At 40.7% G+C, this 24,155-nt stretch overlaps 1 protein-coding gene across 1 annotated transcript in view; it reads left to right on the forward strand.

The window, feature by feature from the left end:
* Positions 1 to 24,155, forward strand: part of TNKS (tankyrase) — a 240,845-nt gene that overhangs the window by 14,480 nt on the left and 202,210 nt on the right. The window contains exon 2 of the mRNA XM_067556877.1: positions 7,444 to 7,668. Within this exon, the coding sequence (XP_067412978.1) occupies positions 7,444 to 7,668 (225 nt within the window). The remainder of the gene's footprint in view (positions 1 to 7,443; positions 7,669 to 24,155) is intronic.

Raw genomic sequence — 24,155 nt, forward strand, 5'->3', positions numbered from 1 at the left:
TCCTTGCCATAGATCTTCTCTCTTCTGTTCTTGATAAACAGTTTTACAGGTAATGAATAAAATGTTTTCTAAATAAAACAATCAATCTTACCAGTTATTGAGGGCTACTCTGTTTAGAAGACACAAGTGTGAGTTGCTCAAGCAGGAGTCTTTCTAGAACTGAAGCAATTGCTTGTGTTTAACTCTCTAAAAATTGCAAGTAATTGAAGTATTGGAATTAAAGCCATCCATTAACTTAAAAATGAGAAAGCAGCTGGAGAGGATGTTACTGGAGATATTCCTAAAAAAGTGATGAAATAGCCCTCTGGACTTTTTTCCTTGGGTTTCTGTGTAGAATACAGAGTGAAGAAATGAACGTACCAAGTGGAAAGAGGCCTTATAGTAAAATTGCTATAGAAAGGTGACCTTACTAACTTCAATAACTAGAGAGGAATCGTTGTTCTCAGCGCTTGCAAAAATCATGTGCAACGTCATCCTATAACATATTAAGAAACAAATGGATCTCAAACTTAAAGGAACAAACAGGTTTTAGACCACTGAGATAAATGTGCAAACCACATTGTTGTTCTCAGACATATTTTAGAACAGATTCTGGAATGGTAGGCATTTCTGTGATAAAGTTTATAGCTTTCCAGAAGGCTTTTGACAGTGTGCACAGAGATAGTCTATGGAATATTATGGAATGCTAGTAAAAATAATTTGCATCATCAAGAATCTATGTAACGTTAAACATGTAGTCTGATGGGGACATCAGCCACTGGTTTGTAGTGACAGCTGGTGTAAGGTAAGGGTGTATTGTCCCTACAGTTGTTCACACTAGTGACTGGTGTAAATAGTGTCATGAGGAAAGTAACTGCAGAAGGCAATTGAGGAATTTTGTGGACAAATGAAGCGCAACTGGATAATCCCCTTGTTTATTTTGTGTTTGTGTTATTGTCCTGTTTAGTTCAACACTTCACTTAAGGGAAAAAAGACCCAGCTTTTGGCAGATACAAGGTAAAGGGATACGAAAGGTAAAGGGAAGACGCAATATATGGCTATCAATGTCCCAAAAGCAACAGAGTAGATGGAGAGATGCTAGAAGTAGTAAGTCACTTTACCCATCTAGGGAGTGAAATGTGTAAAGATGGTGGCACCATGCTGGATGTCAAGCAGCGAATATTGAAAGCAACAAACAACTTTTGTAAACTGGAAAAGATTTGGAAAAGTAGCATGACTGACAGTGACACAGCATGAATTTTTAATTCATGTCTGTCCTCCTTTATGGAGCAGTATCATGCAAATCTACAACAGAAATTGGTAAGATCAACTTTTTCTAAAGTAAAAGCCTGGGAAAGGTCTTCAGAATTCATTGGGAGTGTCTCGCAGCATCAGAAACTCTAAGGAGAGCAAACTAACCCAAAAGCATCAAACATGGTCAGACAACGATGGACATATGTAAGACGTGCATTAATGATGCCACCAACCTGACTTCCACATTGGATAACAAAATGGACATCACCTGGAAAGAGAAGAGGGCAACCTAGGGAAGCATTATGCAGAGCAAGGGAGAAAGAAGCTGAATCCATCAGTCTGACACTCAAAAGCCTAAACAGACAGCACCAGATCAAAAATAATGGCGGAATCTGGATGCTTTACGCACCTGACAGTGCGGACGGATAAAGAAGAAAATGAAAAGTATACCTTTTTGGAGTAGGCTAAAACAAGACCCTAATTATTAGGCCCTAATACACATACATCAGCAGACCTGAATGTCCAAATGGACTGGATCTCTGTATAGAATTAGGGCCTGTGAGATAGCAAAATCTCAAGGACAAAATTAACAGATCCAACAGACTTCCATTTTAAACACCTCTGTTTGTTCTCTGTATTTCTGTTGTATGAATTGTATTTAGTTCTAATGGCATGAAGTTTTTTCCAATTCAACTATGACCTATTTATTTTTGATTTCTCCAAATGGTGTGATCTTGCAGAACACAATTATGTTTAAAATGTATGAAAGAGGAGGAGAATGAGAAAATTCAAGAACATGAACATAGAATTTAGACTCAGATTATTTAGTGAATGAAACCTCAAACCTGCAATGTTACTGGAAAGCTAGTACACTGCATTGCAAATGTCTGATTCATTTTGTAGATACAGTAAAGTTCATTTACTTGTTGAACTGAGACTAGCTTCGTTTAAATCAGTGGAATTGCACTGATGTAAAACAGGTGTGAGAAAATTTGCTTAACTGAATATGCTTAACTGAAAAGACAAATTAAACTAGTCTGAAGTATCCACCTACTATGGAAACCATTCTGACAATAATATCCATCTTCTAAATAAGATGAGTGCTTGGAAATTAAGTGCACAGATTCTGATGTGAACTAGGTTCGGTCCTTTAAAAAGTAATGAGGTGGTATTACTTTTTCAGTGCATTTTTGCTATTTTATCTAGCATCATGACAATGTTCAGATAAGGTGTGCTTTTCCATTTTCTTAAGAACATATTCTTATACTTTTTTAAAGAAGTGTTGGGACTAGTACAAATCTAAGAGCAAGTAATCTAAAATGTGGAAGAGGTCCCCTGGCCTGACTGGGGTATTTCCAGGCTGCACAGTTATCTCTATACACCGTGTTATTGCCAGTTAGCCAGACTGCCTAATGAGAATGGCATCTGTGCTTGCTTACTCTTCAAAGGCTATGAAAAAGTAATTGCCAACAGTTATGGGTTAATACAACCTTTTAAGCAAGCACATTTATTCTTAAAGTGAAAGCATTACAAAGAAAACATTAAGAACAACAAAGGAACTTACACACATGCTAATAAACTTACTAGAGATCATTCTTCTCTCTCCAAAACTCCAGGAGGGGCTCTGGTAGGAGTTTGTCTTTTTAACCCTTCCCTAAGGCTTGGGGCCTTCCCTTGAAAAGAAGGTTCTGTCCATTTGTTGGATCAGAAAGAAGGCCCTGAAGTCAGTTTAAACTCAGGCTATTTATCCAAAAGTCCTTTCTTTGTCTATTGGGCTCTGGAGAATCCAGTTTGAACCAGTAAATGTGAGCTCTCCAGCTGGTGGTGCCTTTCTGGAGGTGTTATAACCTAAGTGAATTTGTGTAATTACCCTCCACTGTCCTTTGTTTCTGGAGGGCTGTGGTCAAAGAATTACATGCAATCCCTGGCCAATCATACATTAACTTAGAATCATAGCGTTGGAAGGGACCTCAGGAAGTCATCTAGTCCAACCCCTTGCTCAAAGCAGGACTAACCTCAGCTAAATAATCCCAGCGAGGGTTTACTTAATACAGTAAAATCTCGCAAAGAGATTGTAGGAAATTGCCATATATGTCTCAGAACCCAAATTTAGTTTTTTGGAAAACCAAATTAGGTAGACTTCACATGCCACAAAGGACTTTAATATGTGATACCCAGGATGTCTTTGAACCTCTGCATGAAGTGTCTTTAATAAAACCACCTGATAGTGTCATCAGTCTTAATTAGTTTGTCAAATTTCAGCACTTGACAGTGCTTTTTTTTTTTTTTTTTTTTAAATCCAGTTAGGGTATAGAAAAAGTCTTAAGCTTTTACAAGTGTATTTGAGCACATTGAAAAGAGACTGTCACTTCAGACGTGTGAGAAACATCTGGAGCAGACCTTGAACTCTTAGTAGGTTATAATCAGGAGAGCCTACTGACCATGCCTAGACTTATTTCAAAAAGTGATCTTATGATCATACCATTAACCACAAGTTCAATTTCCTATTTTATTTTTATCTCTAGTCTTACAATAGATTAAAATCTGGACTCTATAGTGAGGTAGGCATTTGCTAGTATGACACAGAACAGTAGCAGTAAAACACTTGTATACATTTCAACAAACCTTCAAAGCACTGTACCCATTTAAATTTGGTGATTGTTGTAGCATCATACATGTTATGAAACAATGTTTTTTCAAAACCGCATGAAAAGTAGTTCTGCAGTAGTTCTTTTTTTTTAAATACTGAAAAATGTACATCTCCACTGTAGCTGGCAACATTTAATTAAAGCTTTTTGAGCAATGTCTCAAACCATTCCTAACTGAGGCCTTGTCTACACTGCAGAGATAAGATGACCAATGTTAGGATGATTACAGCCACCACATTGATGACTGCGGGGGCTGATGTCCACAAGTACCCTCCTTGTGTCGGTGGTGTGCATTCTCTCTAGGAGCACTGGCGCTGACCTAAGAGGGGCAGTGTGGGGAGCGAGATCCTGGTCTCTCAGCTCCACTGACAGCTGTCCGCACAGGTTCCGGGTGGGTCTCCTCCCCTCTGGGAGCTTGGGGAAGCCACTCCGGGGTGTACACGCACACCTCTCCCTCCCTCCCCAGGGGAGTGGCTTTACTGTCAATTTCACCGCTCCGCTGTTGACGAGAATGACAGCCAATGTAAGGAAGGCAGTGTCTACATTGACACTGCGTTGCCCTAACTACACCGACATAAGCCCTATACCTTTCGTTGAGGTTTTTTTATTTTGTCAGCATAGCAGGGGAGCTCCATGCGTGGGAGAAGCATTTCAGTGTATATAAGACACCTCCATTGTTTTGTCAACAAAACTCTGTAGTGTAGAGCAGCCCTGAGTTTGAATTTGAGATGTGTAAACTTCAATACAGAAAAGTTCCTATATAGCTAATGTGACTATCACAATTTAGACTGAAAGCACAGGTTTACCACAAATAGATGAACCATTGAAAATGCATGTATGCACTGCTGAAAAGTGAAAGTAAAGATCTGAGGCTTTCAGTAACTGTGGCAGACAGTGACCCGCGTTTCTTCTTTGTTCCTTTTAAGAAACTCCAGTTCTTTACTTGTCTGGTATGCTCTGTAATGGACATGCTAACACATTGCTTATGATTACAGCTATAAAAATCAAAGGATTATAAAATCAATTACATAGTTTAGCTCCATGCCCTATTGTCTTTTCATAATCCTTGTGCTGTGTTGTTTCCAAATGGGTGATATATAAGTAAATATGGCAACCTGTGTGTTTAGTTTAATATCTGTGCATAGTACAGTTAGCTTTGCTGTAGCTCTGAATAGTCTTCCGCTGCTATTTTACCAGTTTAAACTGTCACTTTAAAAAAACAAACAAACAAACTAAATGAAGGCACTTTCATGATGTAAATTGTCCAATAGAAACTAAAAGTTTAGGTCAGCTGCTTAGCATCTGCAGTGACATACAGTAGTAATGGGCTTGCTGATAGTTCAGGTAAGGAAAACAAGTCTAAAGTGTAGCTTTACCACCATAACTAAAAATATCTCTAACGATTCCCATTCTGATTAATGTTTCCTGAATTAAAAAGGTTCATTGATAGAACTGGAAACAAGATTTTTAAAAAGTGCTATGTAGACTTTTTTTTAAAAAAAACCCTTAGTTTCATGCAATCCATTAATTTTTAACAAATATGAGTGTAGGTGGTGGGATCTCCATTGTACAGATTGAGAGGATTGAGGAAGGAACTTTGCTTTATCTAGATGGTTGTCCTAATCTGCATGTGCAAGGGAGGAACTACTTGCATTTCCTTTCCTTTTTGTCTAACAGGAGGAACTAGATTAGTTAGTGACTTTGGTCATGTTAAAATAGTGCTCTTTGAAAAGGCATCCCAGAATATATAAAATTTGAAAAAGAGAAAGATGTGATCCAGGAGAGAGGTTTCCAGACTTGTTGCTCCTCAATGAGAAATGGAGGAAAAGATTAAAATTTTGACTTTTACCTTCTTAAAATGACATTGTCAGGGTCCTAATCTTAAGTATTTTCTTGCTGAGGCCGACTACCCATGTGTGTGCACTCTGATAGATGCCTTGGGTTCTAGAGAACTAACCTTCAGATTACCCATGATTTTGGGATGTGTGATGTAATGATGAGCCTTAGAATGACATGTTAAAATCCTAAATTAGCATTCATATTAAAGCCCTTTATTTTCCTTTTATGACATTGCTTTCACAGAGCCCTTTGTAGGAGTCCTGTGCCCAACCTGGGAACATGTCTGAGCCATAGTTGGCAATTACGGTTGCAGTTCTCTCAGGTCCTCCATTGCATATATTTTTAATGGTCCTTTGGTTTCTCTGCCATTGGAGTCATCATAGAACCAATCTCTCCCTTCATCTACTATTAGAGAATCAAGGTTAACTATAAATAACTTTTTTTATTTTGCCACTAGGTTTAGGTGGAAAAGCTTGTTTTTACTATTTAACTATTTCATTGACTCTAATTTAGACCTTGCCCAAAATTGGGGACCTATATAAAAGAATGGGATTATTGTACCAACTTCAGATAGGCATGAAGAGTGCTAAAGGCTGTGATGCCTACAAGGTCTTTTTAGGAAGTGCCCAAAAGAGCAGTAAGACTGCTACAGAACCTGTTTCTACAAGAGGCTCTGGAAGCATGTGAGTTTAGGGGACTCTTGTGGGGTATGTACACCCCTTTACCCTTTGGGGTGGAGTGAGAGGTTCTCTGATCCCCCTAGTCGAGCTCGTTGGACTGTCCCAGCCCTTGGGCTTGTGTGGCCTATTGGCCAGAGTCAATGGGGGCAGCCCCTGCCTTTGGGACAGAGTGGCCTAATGGCCAGAGTCCAGAGGCAGCCCTTGTCTTCAGGGCTGTATGGCCTAATGGCCATAGTCAATATGGCTGTCACCCAGGGGAAGGTGATGTCCAGGGTAGGGGAACCGGGACCCTCCCTGCTCCACCGGACCTCAACCCAGTGCCCTGTTAGTGATCAGTGAGTGACACTTAGTTAGCAAGGATCCTGCTGCAACATGCTGACTTCTCCCGTGGCCTCTACTAGCCACCTTACTCCCCATTGGGCCACTTCTTACCCTGTCTCTAGAAGTGTTGGTCCATGTGTCATCTGGGTCTCTGGGTTCCTCAGTGAGGGTGTTTGCCTGGGACTCCGACTCTGCTCAGATGGCCATGGGTGCCGGAGTTTCTGCCTGGTTCTTGGCGTTTCTGGTATCCCAGTTCTGGGGCTACAGCGGCTATTGGGCTGGAGCCTCCTCCAAACATCCATCCTCCTTGACATCCAGCCTAGAGTGAGCTGGGCTGCTCCTATTTATATTGAAGCAGCAGTTGAAGCATGCTGAGCATGGTTGAAGGGGTGGGACTTCCTCTGCTCATAGTGTGGAGTTAACTCTTTTCTGACCAGTGCATGCTACGTACACCCCGTCACAGGGATGTTCCTTCTGATTACCTGAATTCATTGTAAATATGTCTCTTGTCAATCTAAGAACACTTTTCAGGTAGCAAATATATTTGACCTGTACTGAACGTTCAGTGTTAAAAGCCTCTGCATTTCATTTGGTCATAAAAATTGGATTTACTTCTCATTTGGTTGTTCCCTATCACTAAAACCTACTTCTTAGCCTAACATAGATATTTTATCAGATTGTGTGTTGACAGACATTTAACAGAGGTTTCTTACTTCTCACAGGTTTTGGAAGGAAGGATGTAGTAGAACACTTGCTGCAGACAGGAGCCAATGTTCACGCTCGTGATGATGGAGGGTTAATACCCCTTCATAATGCTTGTTCCTTTGGTCATGCCGAGGTGGTTAGCCTGTTGCTATGTCAAGGTGCAGATCCAAATGCCAGAGACAACTGGAACTACACTCCTCTGCATGAAGCTGCTATCAAAGGGAAGATAGATGTGTGTATTGGTAAGTATTTGTCTTTGATTGCATCAATTTAGTTAAAAATGCAAACACATTAACATTACAGTGAACTTGTATTCTTCACAATTGTAGCGACTGTTTCCATTTCATTTGGTAGATGGAGGGATCTGTTACTTTTTTTTCTTCCTTTTTAAGAAGGTGTTTTTTTCACTAGTAGGCAAGTAAAGAGATGTGAATCCTACACTTAACTAATTTTAGGTTACCAACAGTGTTTTCTAAGATTTCATCTGGAATGCTAAACTGGCACAGAAATTAAATTTTGATGGAGGAGTAGTCTAATCCAGTAAATTTACAATCTCTTAAAAGGGTAAATTGTAAAGTTACTGTCTGACAGAAACATAACCTGAGAACTCGACCAATAAAATGGAAGACCTGACTTCAGATAACATCATAGCTTTTTGAGGCTGAACTGGCATTGAGGTATTTTTCAAATGGTGAAGACAGATATTTCCTGTTATAAGACATGAAAGGCTAATCATTGTACTGCTATTTGAACATTCTGAGGGACCAGTTACAAAACAGAGTTGTTCAGCATAGTTCTATGTTTTCAGGGTGTATGAGAGCCAAAGCAATTTCAAATAAAATCGAATATTTAAAATGTTTTAAATGTAAGTAGATTATAGTAAATTCTCTGAAATGTAAGAATGGCCATACTAGGTCAGACCAATGGTCCATCTTGCCCAGTATCCTGTCTTCTGACAGTGGCCAATGTCAGGTGCTTCAGAGGGAGTGGCTAGAACAGGTAATCAACAATTGATCCATCCGAGTGTCACCCATTCCTAGCCTCTGGCAAACAGCAATCCTGGCCTATCCTGGCCAATAACCACTGATGGAACTTCGGTCACTTCTTTCATTTTTATATCTTTTCAGCCTGCTCAGCAGTAATTTCTTCAAGCAGAGTTCTTTATTTTTGATGTGTGAAGGCAGTTTTTAGATATTCTTGGCAAACTAGCTTGAAAATTCTTATTCTTTTAGGAAAACATGTAAAACTGCTCAGTATTTCAAATCTGGAGGAAAAAAACTTGATCATCATGTAGCCACATCATATTAATGATCAAAGTCACACATCTGGGATTTTAGTTGTAATCTGGGGCGATTCATTTTATTATATGGACTAATTTTGCAGAGTGTCAGGTGTTTGCTTAAAGATAGTCAACATAAAAATTTAGTAAGGAGATTATATTATCTATGGATATAGCACTAATGAGGCCACTAATGGAGTTCTGTGTCCGGTTCTCAGTTCACATTCCAAAAAGTGTCGTGGAAAAAACTGGAAAGGGTTCAGAGAAGAGCCACAAGAATGATTTGAGGACTGGAAAACCTCCCTTGTGATGAGACATAAAAAGAAGGATGAGGTGACTTGTTCGTGGCCCATAAATATCTACATGGGAGAAGAGACCTGATATTAGAGGGCTCATTTAGCTAATAATGGCATGACAAGATCCAGTAGGTGGAAGACGTGTGCAATTTGGGAATGTTACAAATTTAAGTGAGGGTAATTAATCTCGGGAATATTTTGCCAAGGAATGTGGTAGATTTTCCATCACTTGAAATTTTTACATCAAGAATCATTGTCTTTCTCAAAAGGTATGTTCTATAGAGTTCATGCCATATTTAGGACTTAAGTGATTCCATAAAACTTATGAAATATCGAAAACTTGCACTCTTCTATGCTTATGTGAAATGAGTCTGGTGTAGTTTAATCAAGATATAGACAATTAAGTGTTTGGCTTGTCTGTTTTATGTGTTTTAGTACATCAGTTCCTATTTTTGTGAGGCCCTATCTCCAAGTCCTGTAAGTAAATAATTCTACAAAGCGGACTTGTATAAATTTATTTATAGTTTAGTTTTTTTTATGTATGGCAGAACTTTTGATGTTAAGTGAACATACAAATATTGGTCCGGGATCGACTGGATGGCACAGGCTTGTTCATGCCATAAGCAACATTTGATGGCACAGGAAGGATTCAGACCGCTTGAGACTTTACTGCAATATACTTAGGCTTGGAAGGATTAATTTCCCTTTATAAATGTCGATTTCACTGTCTACACACTGACAAATGTTTCCATTGATGATGATCGAAATTTGCAAAAGAAAAATTAATAAAAATGCTGCTTGAGAAGTTTAGTCATTCAGTGATTTGAGTTTTTTTAGACTTCTGCATTAGGCTTTTTACAAATGGACTAGTAGGAATAGTAAAAACAGGAATGACTTGTTTTAAGGATATTTACTTTATATATTTTGACAAGTGATGTTGACCATTTCATAGACTCCTAGAATATTAGATTTAATCATAGAATCATAGAATATTAGAATTGGAAGGGACCTTAGGAGGTCATCTAGTCCAACCCCCTGCTCAAAGCAGGACCAACCCCAACTAAATCATTCCAGCCAGGGCTTTGTCAAGCCGTGCCTTAAAAACCTGTAAGGATGGAGATTCCACCACCTCCCTAGGTAACCCATTCCAGTGCTTCACCATCCTCCTAGTGAAAAAGTTTTTCCTAATATCCAACCTTCACTTCCCCCACTGCAACTAGAGACCGTTGCTCCTAGTTCTGTCATCTGCCACCACTGAGAACAGCCTGGAACCCCCCTGGAACTCCCTGGAACCCCCCATCAGATAGTTAAAGGCTGCTATCAAATCCCCCCTCATTCTTCTCTTTTGCAGACTAAACAAGCATAGGTCCCTCAGCCTCTCCTCATAAGTCTTATGCTCCAGCCCCCTAATCATTTTTCTTGCCCTCTGCTGGACTCTCTCCAATTTGTCCACATCCCTTCTGTATTGGGGGGCCCAAAACTGGACACACTAATCCAAATGTGGCCTCACCAGTGCCGAATAGAGGGACATAATCACTTCCCTCGATCTGCTGACAAGGCTCCTACTAATGCAGCCCAATATGCCATTAGCCTTCTTGGCAATAAAGGCACACTGTTGCCTCGTATCTAGCTTCTTGTCCGCTAACCCCTAGGTCCTTTTCTGCAGAACTGCTGCCTAGCCAGTTGGTCCCCAGTCTGTAGCAGTGCATGGGATTCTTGTAAGTGTAGGACTTGTCCTTGTTGAACCTCATCAGATTTTTGACCCAATCCTCCAATTTGCCTAGGTCACGCTGTATCCTATCCCTTCCCTCCAGCGTCGCTATCACTCACCCCCAAGCTTAGTGTCATCTGCAGACTTGCTGAGGGTGTAATCCACCCCATCCTCCAGATCATTAATGAAGATGTTGAACAAAACTGGCCCCAGGACTGACTGCTGGGGCACTCTGCTTGTTACAGGCTGCCAACTAGATATTGAACCCGATGATCTAGCCAGCTTTCTATCCATCTTACAGTTCGTTTATCCAACCCATATTTCTTTAACTTGCCGGCAAGAATACTGTGGAAGACGATATCAAAAGCTTTGCTGAAATCAAGATATATCACATCCACCGCTTTCCCCACATCTACGGAGACAGTCGTCTCATCATAGAAGGCAATCAGGTTGGTCAGGCATGACTTGCCCTTGGTGAATCAATGCTGACTGTTCCTGATCACCTTCCTCTCTTCCATGTGCCTCATAATGAATTTTTCTGGGGACCGGGGAGAGGCTGACTGGTCTTGTAGTTCCCCAGATTTTTCTTCCCTTTTTTTTTTGAAGATGGGCACTGTGTGCGCCTTTTTCCAGTCATCCGGGACCTTCCCCAGTCATCATGAGTTTTCTAAGGTAATGGCCAATAGCTCTGCAATCACATCAGCCAATTCCCTCTGCTGGCCCCATGGACTTGTGCATGTCCATCTTTTCTAAATAGTCCTGAACCTGCTCTTTCAGCACTGAGGGCTGATCTCCTCCCCATTCTGTGCTGCCCTGTACAGTAGTCTGGGAGCTGACCTGTGAAGACAGAGGCAAAAAAAACATTTTAAAAAATGGTTTATAAAGCTTTAACTTTTTGAATCTCAAATTACGCTATCACTAAATAATTTTGATCCCTCATAACTTCCCACAACCCTGAAAATTTAAAATGAAAAAATTGCTTAAAAATAAATATCTATTGAAATTATATAAAAAATTGACATGCATAAAAATGGATCCTGCCAAACATAAGTATACTGTACAGTAACTATTTTTCCGAAAGTGTAGAATACTAATATAAAAGAAATTGGCTTATACAAATCAAATCGTCAGGTACTAGACTTAAATAAACCAGGCATGGTTTTTATGAAGCATGAATTTGACAGTGTCTGGAACACTGGCACAACATATAAGAATTTATTGCTGAACTCCACAATCTCCGCTGAAAATAAGCAATTTTTCTTTTTAGAAACTCTCTCTACTGACCTCTTTTCCACATGCCTCATTTTAGCTCTTGTCTGTTTTGAATATCTTCCAAGTGCTAAAATGTGAGACACTTGCCCTATTTGTTCTTTCCTCCAATCTGCATGTCTTTTGTCCATATCGTCCTTACCATGAGAATTCTGCTCCTGTAATATGGCAGGAGAGTAAATGGGTAATTGAAGAGTGTAATGAGCCAGGAGACATGGAAAATCCATGAAAAATGGTATTTCAGAACCACAATAAAGGCAACTAGCTAGGAAAGCTGGAAAACCCGTGAAAACTGGATAGCGATTACAATAGATTTGAAGATTGCTAATAATATCTGGCTTTCAGTTGTTAAATAGTTATAAAATGGTGTATACGCACTTCTGAAAGTGTTTTATATTGCTTAATTGTCATTGACATTATTTGCATCTAACTGGGAAATTGTGTGCTCGCAGAGAGGTGCACAAACACGTCACACACTTCTTTCCCCTAGGTAGAGGATGAGAGAGAACAAACCATATATGGCAAGTGTAGGTCATGTTGTTTAATGTGCTACTGGAAAATGCTTGGATACCATGGTGATAAGGTGGTATAAGAACCTGCATAGAACAGAATAGCTCAGAAAATCTGGCTTATAATTTGTAGTCCAACCTGGTGTGTCCCTGTTTCTTCTCTGTGCTCTGTCTTGGAACACCGAGGATCCCTGAAGATGGCAAACATTTAGCAAAAGTGAACATTTGCTGGCACTTTCTTATGAGATAACTAGGCATTGAAAATTTGTTTTCATTACTTAGACAAAACTTTGACATACATTTAATTATTATTAACACCATTTAATGATTGTGTGGTTTTTAGAAACAAGAAAACTGTTGGACAGCATATTGAGGATATTTATATATTTTTGTGTTGTCTCATTTGTCACGAAGATGCATCTTTAGTGTCTGAGTTCTGCTCCCAGAGCTAATGAGAATCATTTTGCTCTTAAGTATTCAAGATTGAACACCATTTCATTTGATTCTGGAAGAGCCAAGCAAGAAACATTTTACTATAATTCAAGGATGAATAGCAATTTAATGGTAGATTCCCTCTATTCAGCATCTGGAGCATTGTCCTTTTTAGACCCCACCTCAACTACAAAAAGGATATGGACAAATGGGAGAGAGTCCAGCGAAGGGCAACTAAGGATGGTTAGGGGGCTGGAGTGCATGATTTAGGAGGAGAAGCTGAGGGAACTGATTTTAGTCTGTAGAAGAGAAGAGTGATGGGGGTTTTGATAGCCTTTAACTTCCTGAAAGGAGGATTCCAAAGAAGATGGAGCTAGGCTGTTCTCAGTGTGGCAGATGACAGAACAAGGAGCAGTGGTTTCAAGTTACTGTGGGGAAGGTCTAGACTGGATATTAGGAACAACTTTTTTCACCAGGAGGGTGGTGAAGCACTGGAATGGGTTACCTAGGGAGGTGATGAAATCTCCATCCTTAGAGGTTTTTAAGGTGTGGCTTGACCAAACTCTGGCTGGCATGAGTTAGTTGGGGTTGGTCCTGTGTTGAGAGGGGTTGGACTAGATGACCTCCTGAGGTCCCTTCCAACCCTAACTTTCTATGATTGTATGATTTACTGGTGTGTTCTGACTAGAGAACTCCACAGGAAGCAGTGCTCTTCCAGTGCTATTTTATTTCACTTTGTCTGCTGGAATCACAAAACAAAGACTACTCTTTTTTCACCATATGAAATCCATCTTAAAATGAGTATAATTTATATTCTAAATGTTTCAATTCTTACTAAAATGTGAAAGCAATGTATTTTTCCTGCAAAACTTTAATCCTTTTTGCCCCAAAGCTATATCCATGGATTCAGGGAGAGTGGGAAGGGAGTCACCATAAAATAACATCCCCATTTAGTTATTCATAAAATTGGGGAGTGGACGTGGAGGAAATTCTATGGTCTGTCACATATTGGAGGTGTGACTAGACAGCATGCAGCCTTTTGGCTTTAAGTCTACAAAAGTTGCCTAAATGTGGAAATAGTGCATAATAAGCATTAAAGGCAAATATGGAAATGTTAAACTTGAAATAATTGAATTACATGTCTCATTTACAAACCATTGAAAAATAGGCATGTACTGGAATAGAAGTGTTAAATGACCACAAGGTGAATTTAAAGGAGATCAAGGATGGCAGCACTGATTGACATCGTAGAAGAAGCCACTTTACTTGGACAGGAGATATGTCACATTTAGTGACATTATTTGAATTTTAAACTGTTGTAAGCACTGTTAAAGTGGATTTAACTCTAAAGTTTCATCACTGGCTTTCAAAAAACATTTTCTACCATGTGCCTTGTGGATTTCTAATTTTATCCTGGTCTGTCTTAGAGTAAAATGTCAAGTCAGACTCTGATGCCATCCACAGACCATAGTTGGCACTTGTCAGGTAGAAGTTTGTGGGGCGGGGGGCATAACTCAGTATGATCGAACACTACAGGTCAGGACACTCAGAATGAAAATGGGTCTATACAGAGCAAGACTGGTCTCTAGTGCAGTGGTGTGTAGTGAGAAAACATCAGCAAAACAGGATACCATTCAAACTTACAAATATTCACATTCCTTGAAGGAAAGTGATACTGAAATACCATCTGATGGCAGTGATGAAAAATAGTGTCTTTACAAACTATGGTTATTAAGTGATTGTCTACACTGATTCCACTCTTGGTGTATATGTATCCCATGTGTATGAAATCAGATTAATTTTTGAATAGCGGTATCTGTTGTGGCTGCGCCAGCGCTCTTCACTCCCTCCTGAATACTGTAGCTCAGGGCACAAGAGGTAGGGCAGGGCACCCATCCCTCAGTTCCTTCTGACTGCCCTTGGTGCAAGGTGGAGTACTAGCAGTGTCTGTTTCTCACGTGATATAGCCATTTCCGAAGTCACTATTGCAGGGGTGGGCAAACTTTTGGCCTGAGGGCCACATCTGGGGCAGGGGGAAGGGGCGGGGGGAGCAGCCGTGCGGTGCTGCTTGAGGCCAGAAGCGGCTCCAGTCAGGGCACCACTGGCCCCAAATGGTGGGAGGAGGGGAGGCTGGGAGGAGGGAGCGGGCCTAATGAAATGCTCAGATGGGCTGTATTGTGCCCACCTCTGCACTATTGTCACAGATCCAAACAAGCACTCGCTTTTGGGGTCTCATCTGATTGCTGAGAGGAGATCCAGTTGCTGGATCCCATGTGTATTAAGCCTCTGGAGTCTGAACCAAGTTCAAACACTGCCCCTAGCTTGAGGCCTTTGTATGCACATTCAGGGTGACGATCCTCTGTCTAGCACCTCCTCCTGAGAATTGAGACGTCATGGCTAAGCTGCCTAGCCTGTTAGCAGTGCTGACCCCTCAGACTTCACCATAGTTAAACATGCAGTCTCTTGGAACTCCTGCCATGTGGGTGTTCTGGACCCCCAGTTTACCTTTTCAATGGGAATGTAGTTAAGTGTAGTACATACCTCATAGACTTACTTTGGACAGGATTCTGAAACATCATTGCTCTTCCCTGAAGTACCAGAAATAGACTACAGATCATATAGAAAACATCCTGAATGTAATGCTGCCCAATCTTGCTCACCCTTTGTTTGTGGGGTGGGAGACGATTGTCTGAATTCAGGTAGGCAAAGTTTCCCCCGTCTCATATACCTGCATTAGCTTTCCTCTGCTTGAGGTGGTGAAAATGGCTGAAGACGCAGAATAGATCAGTTCCTGCTCTTTATATAACCTTCCAGTCTCTCTCTGAGGTGGCTCCCAGATCAGCCTTCTTAGGTGATCCAAGACCCTTACCAGCTGACTTTGCTGCCTGGCATCCTTTCCACTGACAAAACAGTTCTCATTGGTTGGAGCTAGTCTATTATCTAGGATGTTTGTATTTGAATAGAGTAATTAAATTAGAATAATCTTCTGACATCCTTGTATCACTGCCTTTTGGAATTTAGGTGCAACATGGTGGTGAAAGGATAACTGAAGTCAATGTGCTGCACTTTCAAAATCTAGTTTGCAGCTTGGTAAAGATACATACACTGTTCATAATCTCTTACAGAGTTCGGAAGTTGTGCAGAGTCCCCAAAACGGTCAACTATCTGGACTTTTTCAGAGTTATTTTTAATTTATTAGTCTGGTTATTAGTTTTATTCTTGTTACCGGTGGGCTGCTTTTTAGTAGCAGTCTTTGACTGGGTAAATATAGCATACACATCCCCCCACAATAGAGGGGGTTATTGCTTCATTGTGGGAGATTCTAAGTCTCCTGGCTTCAAGACCTGCCAGTCATGTGACCCCACTATACCTGTTGATGACAGGTGCTCCAGATGTCTCATCTGCCTGCTTGGGGGATGGGCACATTGCAGCTCTGTTTCTAAGATAACCATCAAATATAGAGACGTGAGGCTGAATTTCTTGCTGCTGGAAAGGTCAATGCAACCTTCATCTCTGTCTTTGAGAAGCCTGGGAAAGATCAACTGCACCCTGTTTCGACACCAGCAAATTGTGGCTCAGCATCTACTTTGAAAACTGCTTCCTCTCACCGAGCGCACTCTGCATCTCTTTCTGCCTTTAAAGAGGGAGGACTGAGCAGTACTCCGGTCAGGATTCTAGATGCAGATCACCATCCCTGACCCCAAGTAAGAGATGTAAAACTTCTCTGCCTCCAACAAGATCTGTGGCCAGGGGTCCCTTCCCAGTGCCATGGCACTGATGGTTCCTTTATCCCACAAAGATTGTGTTGCTTCAGTACCACACCTGCATGGTGCATGCTAGCAGTGGCATTGACAAGACATCTTTGGTGATGACCACTTAACCTTGTTTCGGAGCACCCTCTCAGCATTGACCCTTGCCCCGTCACTTGAGATCCCGCCACCGAGACTTTGTGGTACTGGCTGATCAACCTATTGGTCTGGTGCCTGAGTCTCCTTTATTGGATTGCTTGAGACATTGTTTCCAAGCAAGCATGTGCTACAATCCATACCTTGTTTGGAACTGTGTGGACCCAATCCATGGGCAGGATTGCCCCTTCTAAAGGAGACCTATTTCTCCTTGTCCTCTTATCAGCATGCTTTCCTCTGTCCCCAATCTCCGTCTTGCATGGCCCAGTGGGAATCCAGTAGGGAACCTAGAGAAGAGTACACTGGAGAACATGAGACTAGTGGACTTCAAGGAGCACCTTTTGTGATATCATCTCCTAGGTCTGCCACCCCAGTTTGCTTGCCAACCCCTGGTGTCTGAATCCCCACTCCAGGAGACTCAACTTCCATGGTATCTCAGCCAGGATCTCCTTTATTGATGAGCAAGCCCCAACCACTCAGCTCCGAATCCTAGAGGGCAAAGAGTATATGGAACATCCTACCCCTTAAAAATCTCCTCTTCCTCCCTTGATGAGGCTGTGAAATCACCCTCTTTTTTGTCTCGAGATGAGTTTAAGATCCTTCAGGCTCTCTTGAAGAGGATTGCATCGAGATGATACAGGAAAAACAGACTATTGGACATTCTCCACATGGAAACACTGGCTAGAACAGCAAGGCCCATTAACCTGGGTCAGCTCAAGGAGACCCTTATTATCTGGCATACTCCTGCCTCCATCCCAGTCAGCTTGAAAAGGGTGGACAAAATGTCAGTTCCCCAAAAAGGGATTTGAGTATCTTTTTTCCAGCACCTGATCCTGGTTCCTTAGTGGTGCAAGCAACTCAGGAGAAATCCAGGTAATGGGCTTTCTCAAGTACACCTCCAGAAGAGGATCTGAAGTCTGCCCTTCAGGTGGGATCTTTGTCTAAAAACCAATTTTGATGAGAAAGTTCTGTTTAAAACTCAACGATCAGTGGATGCCTTCCTCTTCTATTCATTCCTGTAGGAACTGTATTTCCTTATTCCTCATCTAATTGTCTAGGAAGACTCCGAGCTGGTGGGTCCTCAAGGTAGTAAACAAAGGGTATCCCATTCATTAGTTTGAAAACAACTCTTGTCTCCTTCCCCATCCTTCATCAGGCACCAGTCTCATGAGTCTCTTCAAGAACAGGAGGTGAGCTCCCTAATGCAACACCGTTCTGGAAAAAGTACCCTCAGTATTCTGATGGAGAAGCTTTTATTCTCATCTACTTTTTCCAGTCCTAAAGAAAGAGGGTTGGAGACCCTTTCTTGACTATCAACATCTCTGTTTATCCATCATTTTAGATTCCATATAGTCACCCTAGCTTCCACAATCCCCTCCCCAGATCTCTTGGACTGGTTTGTGGCTCTCTACCTTCAAGATGCATATTTTCATTTCTCCATCCATGAGGCCCACAGCTGATACCTCAAAATCCTGGCAAGGACCTCTTTATTGATAGAGTGCCAGCTGCATTTTAAAATTATGATAACCTTTAAGGCCTACATTTACTGTAATCTAATTTAAAAAAAAAAAAAAAAAGGTAAATGGGCTGCCAAAGTTTTAACCCCCCTAAACTGGTGGAAATCACTGGCTAAGCACTTGGAATTAGATTTTTTTTTTTTTTTTAATTGAAGTGCTAAACCTGCTTTTGTCAGCAGTAGTCTCTTCTGCAGGGGCAGAAAGAATATTTTCTTCACTTCACTTTATTCAACGAGTTAAGTTCAATGATTAGTTTGTTCAAAGTCTAGAAATGGATGGGGAGTTGGAAAAAGCAGGAAAGCTTGTTTTCTTCCTAAAATATAGGAATAAAAATGAAGGGGTAAGAGGATGATCTTCTAGTTCTTGAATCTTTGAGGACCTAGTGACCTGAAACAATCAGTTCAGTCACTAACTACAGTTACTTCCTTTGTTTAACAAATCAGTTTTAAATGCAAAACATGTTTTGATAAACTTTTTTCTTACATATCCAGCACATTCAGGGTAGTTTAGTTAAGTAATAAATACAATTTTAAAACTGCTTTTGTGCCTTTTCAATTGAATTCCAGTTTACATCACTAGTCTCCAATGGCATAAAAAGAAGTGTAAAACTACATGTCACATAAGTTTGAGTATGCAGGACAAAAATGTATAACGTAGAATTTTGTTTCAGGTTGTAAAAAGATGGTTTTCATAACAAAGTAAAGGATTTTTAAAAAATAAACAACAAGCCATTGTACTTCAGGAGCTGTCTCTAACTAAAAGACTGTTTTAATCTGGGCATTGGATTGTTAAAAATTTTGGTTCAGTTCTTGTTCAGGTTCATCAATATTTCTCTCTCCTATTCGGTTCCAGTTTGGACACTGACTTAGAATGATGGTTTGGTAACTGGTTCAACCACTTTGAACCTGTTTGAACCAGTTCAGATACATTTCCTACAGATTGTCACATGCTGTTGTACTTGCATTGTAACTCCTAGCAAAAGAATATTTTATCATTGTATTCTTTAGGAACTTTCTCAGCAGAATTTCATTAAAACATTTTTGTAGACAAAAAATTATCACATTTTCAAATTATGAGCTGAATTCTTGGATTTGGATAAATTGTAAGTCACATGATATCCATTTTTCGTCTGATTGGTTGATTCTACCCTTTTCTCTTCAAGGACACATCTGAGAGACTAGTTAGGCACAGCCTCGGGTTGGGACTAGAGGTGATTTAGCAGTTGGGCCAGCAACATGGTCAGAGCAATGTATTGTATTTAATTGTTCTACTTTTTAAGCATTCAACTCAAAGATTTAATGCAACTGAAACATTCTACCGTTCTTGTAAGATTAAGAGTGAAAGAAAAAGTAACTACTTTCCTTTTGAAATAAAGGAATCCCCAAAAGTAGTAAAGGAAAGCAACAGGCCTTAATTTGTTTTACTAATATGTCTTTGCCTGTATTAAGCAATAAAAGATTCTGCACCATAGAACTGCAAATCTTAAAAATAAATAAAAATAAAACAAGCAATATGCAATTCTGGAAAAAGACTCCTTTGACCTAGGGGATAGAGGGCAGAAGTTGTGGGCCCAGCCAGCCAGGGAGGCGAGGAAGGTGACAATGGGGTTATTAGTTAAAGAAGAACTGCTACAGAACCTTTCCCCATTCAGATTAAACTCTCTTCCCTCCCCATTCAGTCTCCTCTCTTCATTCCTCCTCCTTTCAGGCCCTCCCAGAGATGCTCCTTCCTTTGGTGCTCCCCAGCCTAACAGAATAACAGCCTGTGTAGGGTGGCTGATGGAGTGGCAACAGGAAGGAATTTCAGCACCAGGGAAACAAAGCCAGAAAGAGTGGAAGAGCAGTGGAATCTTGCAGCCTCAAGTAAAAACAAAGGTCCTGAGCTTCTTACTCCTCCTTCCTCACCCACCATGTCTGAGGCCTGAGTTGCTTGCCGCTAACACTCACCGGGAGGGGAAGGAGGTTTTCTGGGAGGAGTTGTTCCCTTCTATGGGCAGTCCTTTACTTGGGCATGACAGGAGAGCTACCAATCCTAGAACCCTTCTCTCTGCCTCTGCCCTGTTTTCTTAGCTCCACCAATGGCTTCCTGGGAAGTATAGTTTCTACCCTTCTCTCAGGGTTGGAGCAGGGAGAGAGACTTCCCTGTTGCCTGATTCAAAATAAAAAGTTCAGTAATCGGTTACCTTTTGTTTCTGTTTCAGTTTGGGTTCAGTGCAACTCAGAGGTTTTCAGTTTGGGTTCAATTCTGGTTCAGTGAAAAATCCTTTCTGAACCGGTGTTCAGGTTCGGGTTTGGTTCAGTTCCCTCTTTTAATTTCTAAACTAATGGGCTTTGAAACTCTTTAGTTGGCAGCTGTCTCAAAGACAGCAGTCTGAACAAGGCTGCACTCTTATACTTTAAGGCTGTTTTCCCTTCACTCTCACTCAGTAAAATGAGTTAACGTCAGGCTCTGTCTAAAACTTCTAAAAATAACTCCTCCACAAAAAGTTAGTTTGGGGCAGTAACCTCTACTCTTTTTAAGCATGCTCTTAGTTGTCTGGCATGTCTGTGTTCCCTCTTCACCTCAGAAGGATGGTCTCCTACTTTGTGTTTTTCATAAACCTCTTTAGGAAACTTAAAGTATAATTTCAAAGGTTTGTCCATTTAGATTGCTGTAGTTTGTACATCACTGGTTCCCGAAGGCATTATGACTAATTCCATGTGTAATCAAGCATCTGGCGTTCACCAGCACTAACTCCAGTTATATTTCATGTGTGAGGAAGTGTCTAGTGGCTAGAATAGGGAATTGGAATCTGACTTCCAATTGATTTCTGTGCTCTACTGCTATTTACACTGTAACCTTAGACAAGTTACATATCTCTAAAATGTTAATCTACTTCACCGTGGCTTTGTGTAAACCTAGAGTCCAAGCATTTCTGCAAACCTACTGTTCCCATCCCCTTGGCTTATTTTTTATTCTTCTCTTTTGCTTTTGCATTTTGGTTCTTACATCTCAACTCCCAAGGCTGCATTCTTGATCTGTCAAGTGACATATCAGTAATACAGTTGATGAAACAATTTATTTGAATAAAATGTAAACTAATAAAACTGCAGTGACTAGTCTCTTTGCCTTTTTTAAAAAAAAAAAAAAAAAAAAAAAAATCAGAACCAAGCAATAAAAAGAGCAGGTGTCCTTAATTTAAAAGCAGCTTTCAGTTCTGGATATGGATTAGAACATAAATTCTTCAGACAGCGAGAATGCAGTTAAGATTTCTTGCTGTTAATAAATAGTATAATAAAACGTTGAGCGTATAATAATGTCTCGTCTATAGAATTATTACTTGCAGGAAAGACTGACTTAATACTTTTGATGCGGGCATAAATAGTGAAGACCAAGCCTGTGGTGTTTTACAAAATAGGATAAGTCTGTATTAGTCTATGAAAACACCTGATTTTTTTTTTTTTTTTTTTAAAAAGCTTGTTTCTTGTTCAGTCTAATGATGCACGTTGATTACAGTGTATGCTAGTAGTCCAACTGGAAACAAGACATACTTTTATCAATAGTGTGGCAGTTGTGTATGTTTTTGTAAATAGATATAAATCAGTATGGCTAATTATAATACTTTAAGATATGGTAATTGAAAACCAATACCCTTCTTTGAGTGGCCATTGCACATTCCCACTCTTGGGATACTGTGGCTCCATACAGCTCAGGTAGTGTAACCTGATTAGCAATGCTTGCTGTAGGACTCTCATGTCCCTCTAACTGTTCCTGATCATCCTAGGGGTGTGGTACAGCACTGAGGTTGCCTCAGTTCTTCCAACCAGCTGCCGTGACAGACCTGGAACTGCTCCGCAAAGAACCAACCTTCTTGTATATTGCTCCTTAGGTAACTAATAACAGTTTAGATAGTTTTAGGTAACATAGATACTTTAATAAAATAAAACCTATAATTAAGTTATTTGTGTTGGATTAGTCTAAGATTATCTTTGGAAGCTAGGGAAATGGTAGATCTGAAAGCAGAGAGACCAGACTTCATCAAATGGTGTGCCTCATGCTCACAGTATTTCCAGCACCGGATGTGCGCACTTAGTGCCTGAATTGTCTCTAAGATGGACACTTGGTCTCTACGTGTTCTATATGTTACACTTTTACACTGAGGGCTAGAAGAGAGAGAACAGACTGCAAGCCATTCTGCTGCAGGGAGCCCTGAGGTAAGACCTGTCGGTTCAGAGAAGAGAGGTGGCTCTGAGAAGTATCTTAGACTTGCTTTGGCATGAATGCCTCAAAGTCTGGGTCTAAATGTCATAATGTCAGTGCTGACTTGTTTGCTGATCCATCTTCAAAAAGCAACAGAAAAAAGACACTAAACCACTAGTTCAGGGAGTCCAGAAGAAAATTCCGCAGGGGATATGTCCTCTGTTAGTAGACACAACCCTCAGTTGAAGATCATCCTAGATCACATTATTTTGGAATTGAACTGACCAGTTTGCAGTAGAGATTCCACATGGTGGTTCCAGCACCGTACATGCCTGTAGTCCTGGATCCTGAGGTATTGGATCTGATTAGTAATTTCTGTGAATCCTTTGATTACTTTAAGGGAGGAGGCAAGAATAGAACTACAGGCTCTGGCCATTCATCATTCCAAACTGATGTCCCCCCTACCATGGGGCCAGGAAAGACTGTTCAAAGGGAGGTCTCTCCCAAGTCAGTGCTGTTTATATGGAAAAGTGGAGTTGTCAACTAATCTACATCTTCCTAAGATGCCATCCCCTTCCCCCGCTAGATGTTATCTGTGTCTGGGACCTTTAGAATTTATAGCGTTGGTTCATCATTCTCATCCAGGATTCAAAAACAAAGGAGAATCCTATATATCAAGGACAATCTTGGTTCTAGCCTTCATCTACGATGAAACTCTTGGGATCTCAATTGGATCCCCAAGAACACCTGCTGTGAACTGGATCTGCACCTGGATTATTGGTTGGAATGGAGAATGCCACTGTGGTACAGACTGCCTTACTGGCAGCCACAACATTTCATTATGGTTCCACAACAGATGGAAGATAGTACAAGAAGGCGGTTACAGCACGGTTGGAACTGGCTTTCTGAGATCCACACATCATGTAGCTGACACAGTATGCCCCTTCACCAGAAAAGTCTCCTTTTGGATATACAAGAAGTTTTTCAGAGGATGAAGAGCAGGTGTTCGTTCAGAAGTTTACTGATTTGAACCCTGACACATCCAGCTGTTGCCTGTTGAAAATGTGAGCGTTCATCAGCCATTTCTTTATAGAAATACATAGTAGCATTCCAAGAACTAGTACAGAAGATGGCCTCTACAGTGAAACTACCTGCTTGCTCTCTGAAAGAAATGCATCCAATTTTTGATTGTTCTCAGTCTTTTTGAGAAGAGTATCGTTACTACTTTTTGCTCTGGGGAACAGCCGCTAACAAAGCTGCATTTGCATACTGTGTTTCTATCTTCAGATACAGCTGCCAGAACTCTTCTATCCATTGTCTGTGTGTAGATATCTAGGCTCGTATCTTTGGGGTTGCCCTGGAACTAAGGTAGAAGATATGCCTTTTGAGGGAGAGGGATTATTCAGCGCCAGGACAGATGAGGCTTTAGTGAATAAAGGAAACCAGGTATGTGGCTAAATTAGTGGGTTTCTACAAAGCACCCAGAAGAAGACTGTTTAGATATGAGAAGTTTGCCTTCTTTATACATTTAAATGTAGAAGGAGGGGGGAGAACCAATTGTATCACTAATCTCAATCTCCTCCTCCATGTCAGCACGGGAGAAGGAATTCTAAACCAAGAATTGAGGGCAAC

This window comes from Emydura macquarii, unplaced genomic scaffold, assembly GCF_026122565.2.
Source record: "Emydura macquarii macquarii isolate MOO-44397 ecotype Brisbane River unplaced genomic scaffold, CSIRO-AGI_Emac_v2 contig_1790, whole genome shotgun sequence".
Lineage (NCBI taxonomy): Eukaryota > Metazoa > Chordata > Testudines > Chelidae > Emydura > Emydura macquarii.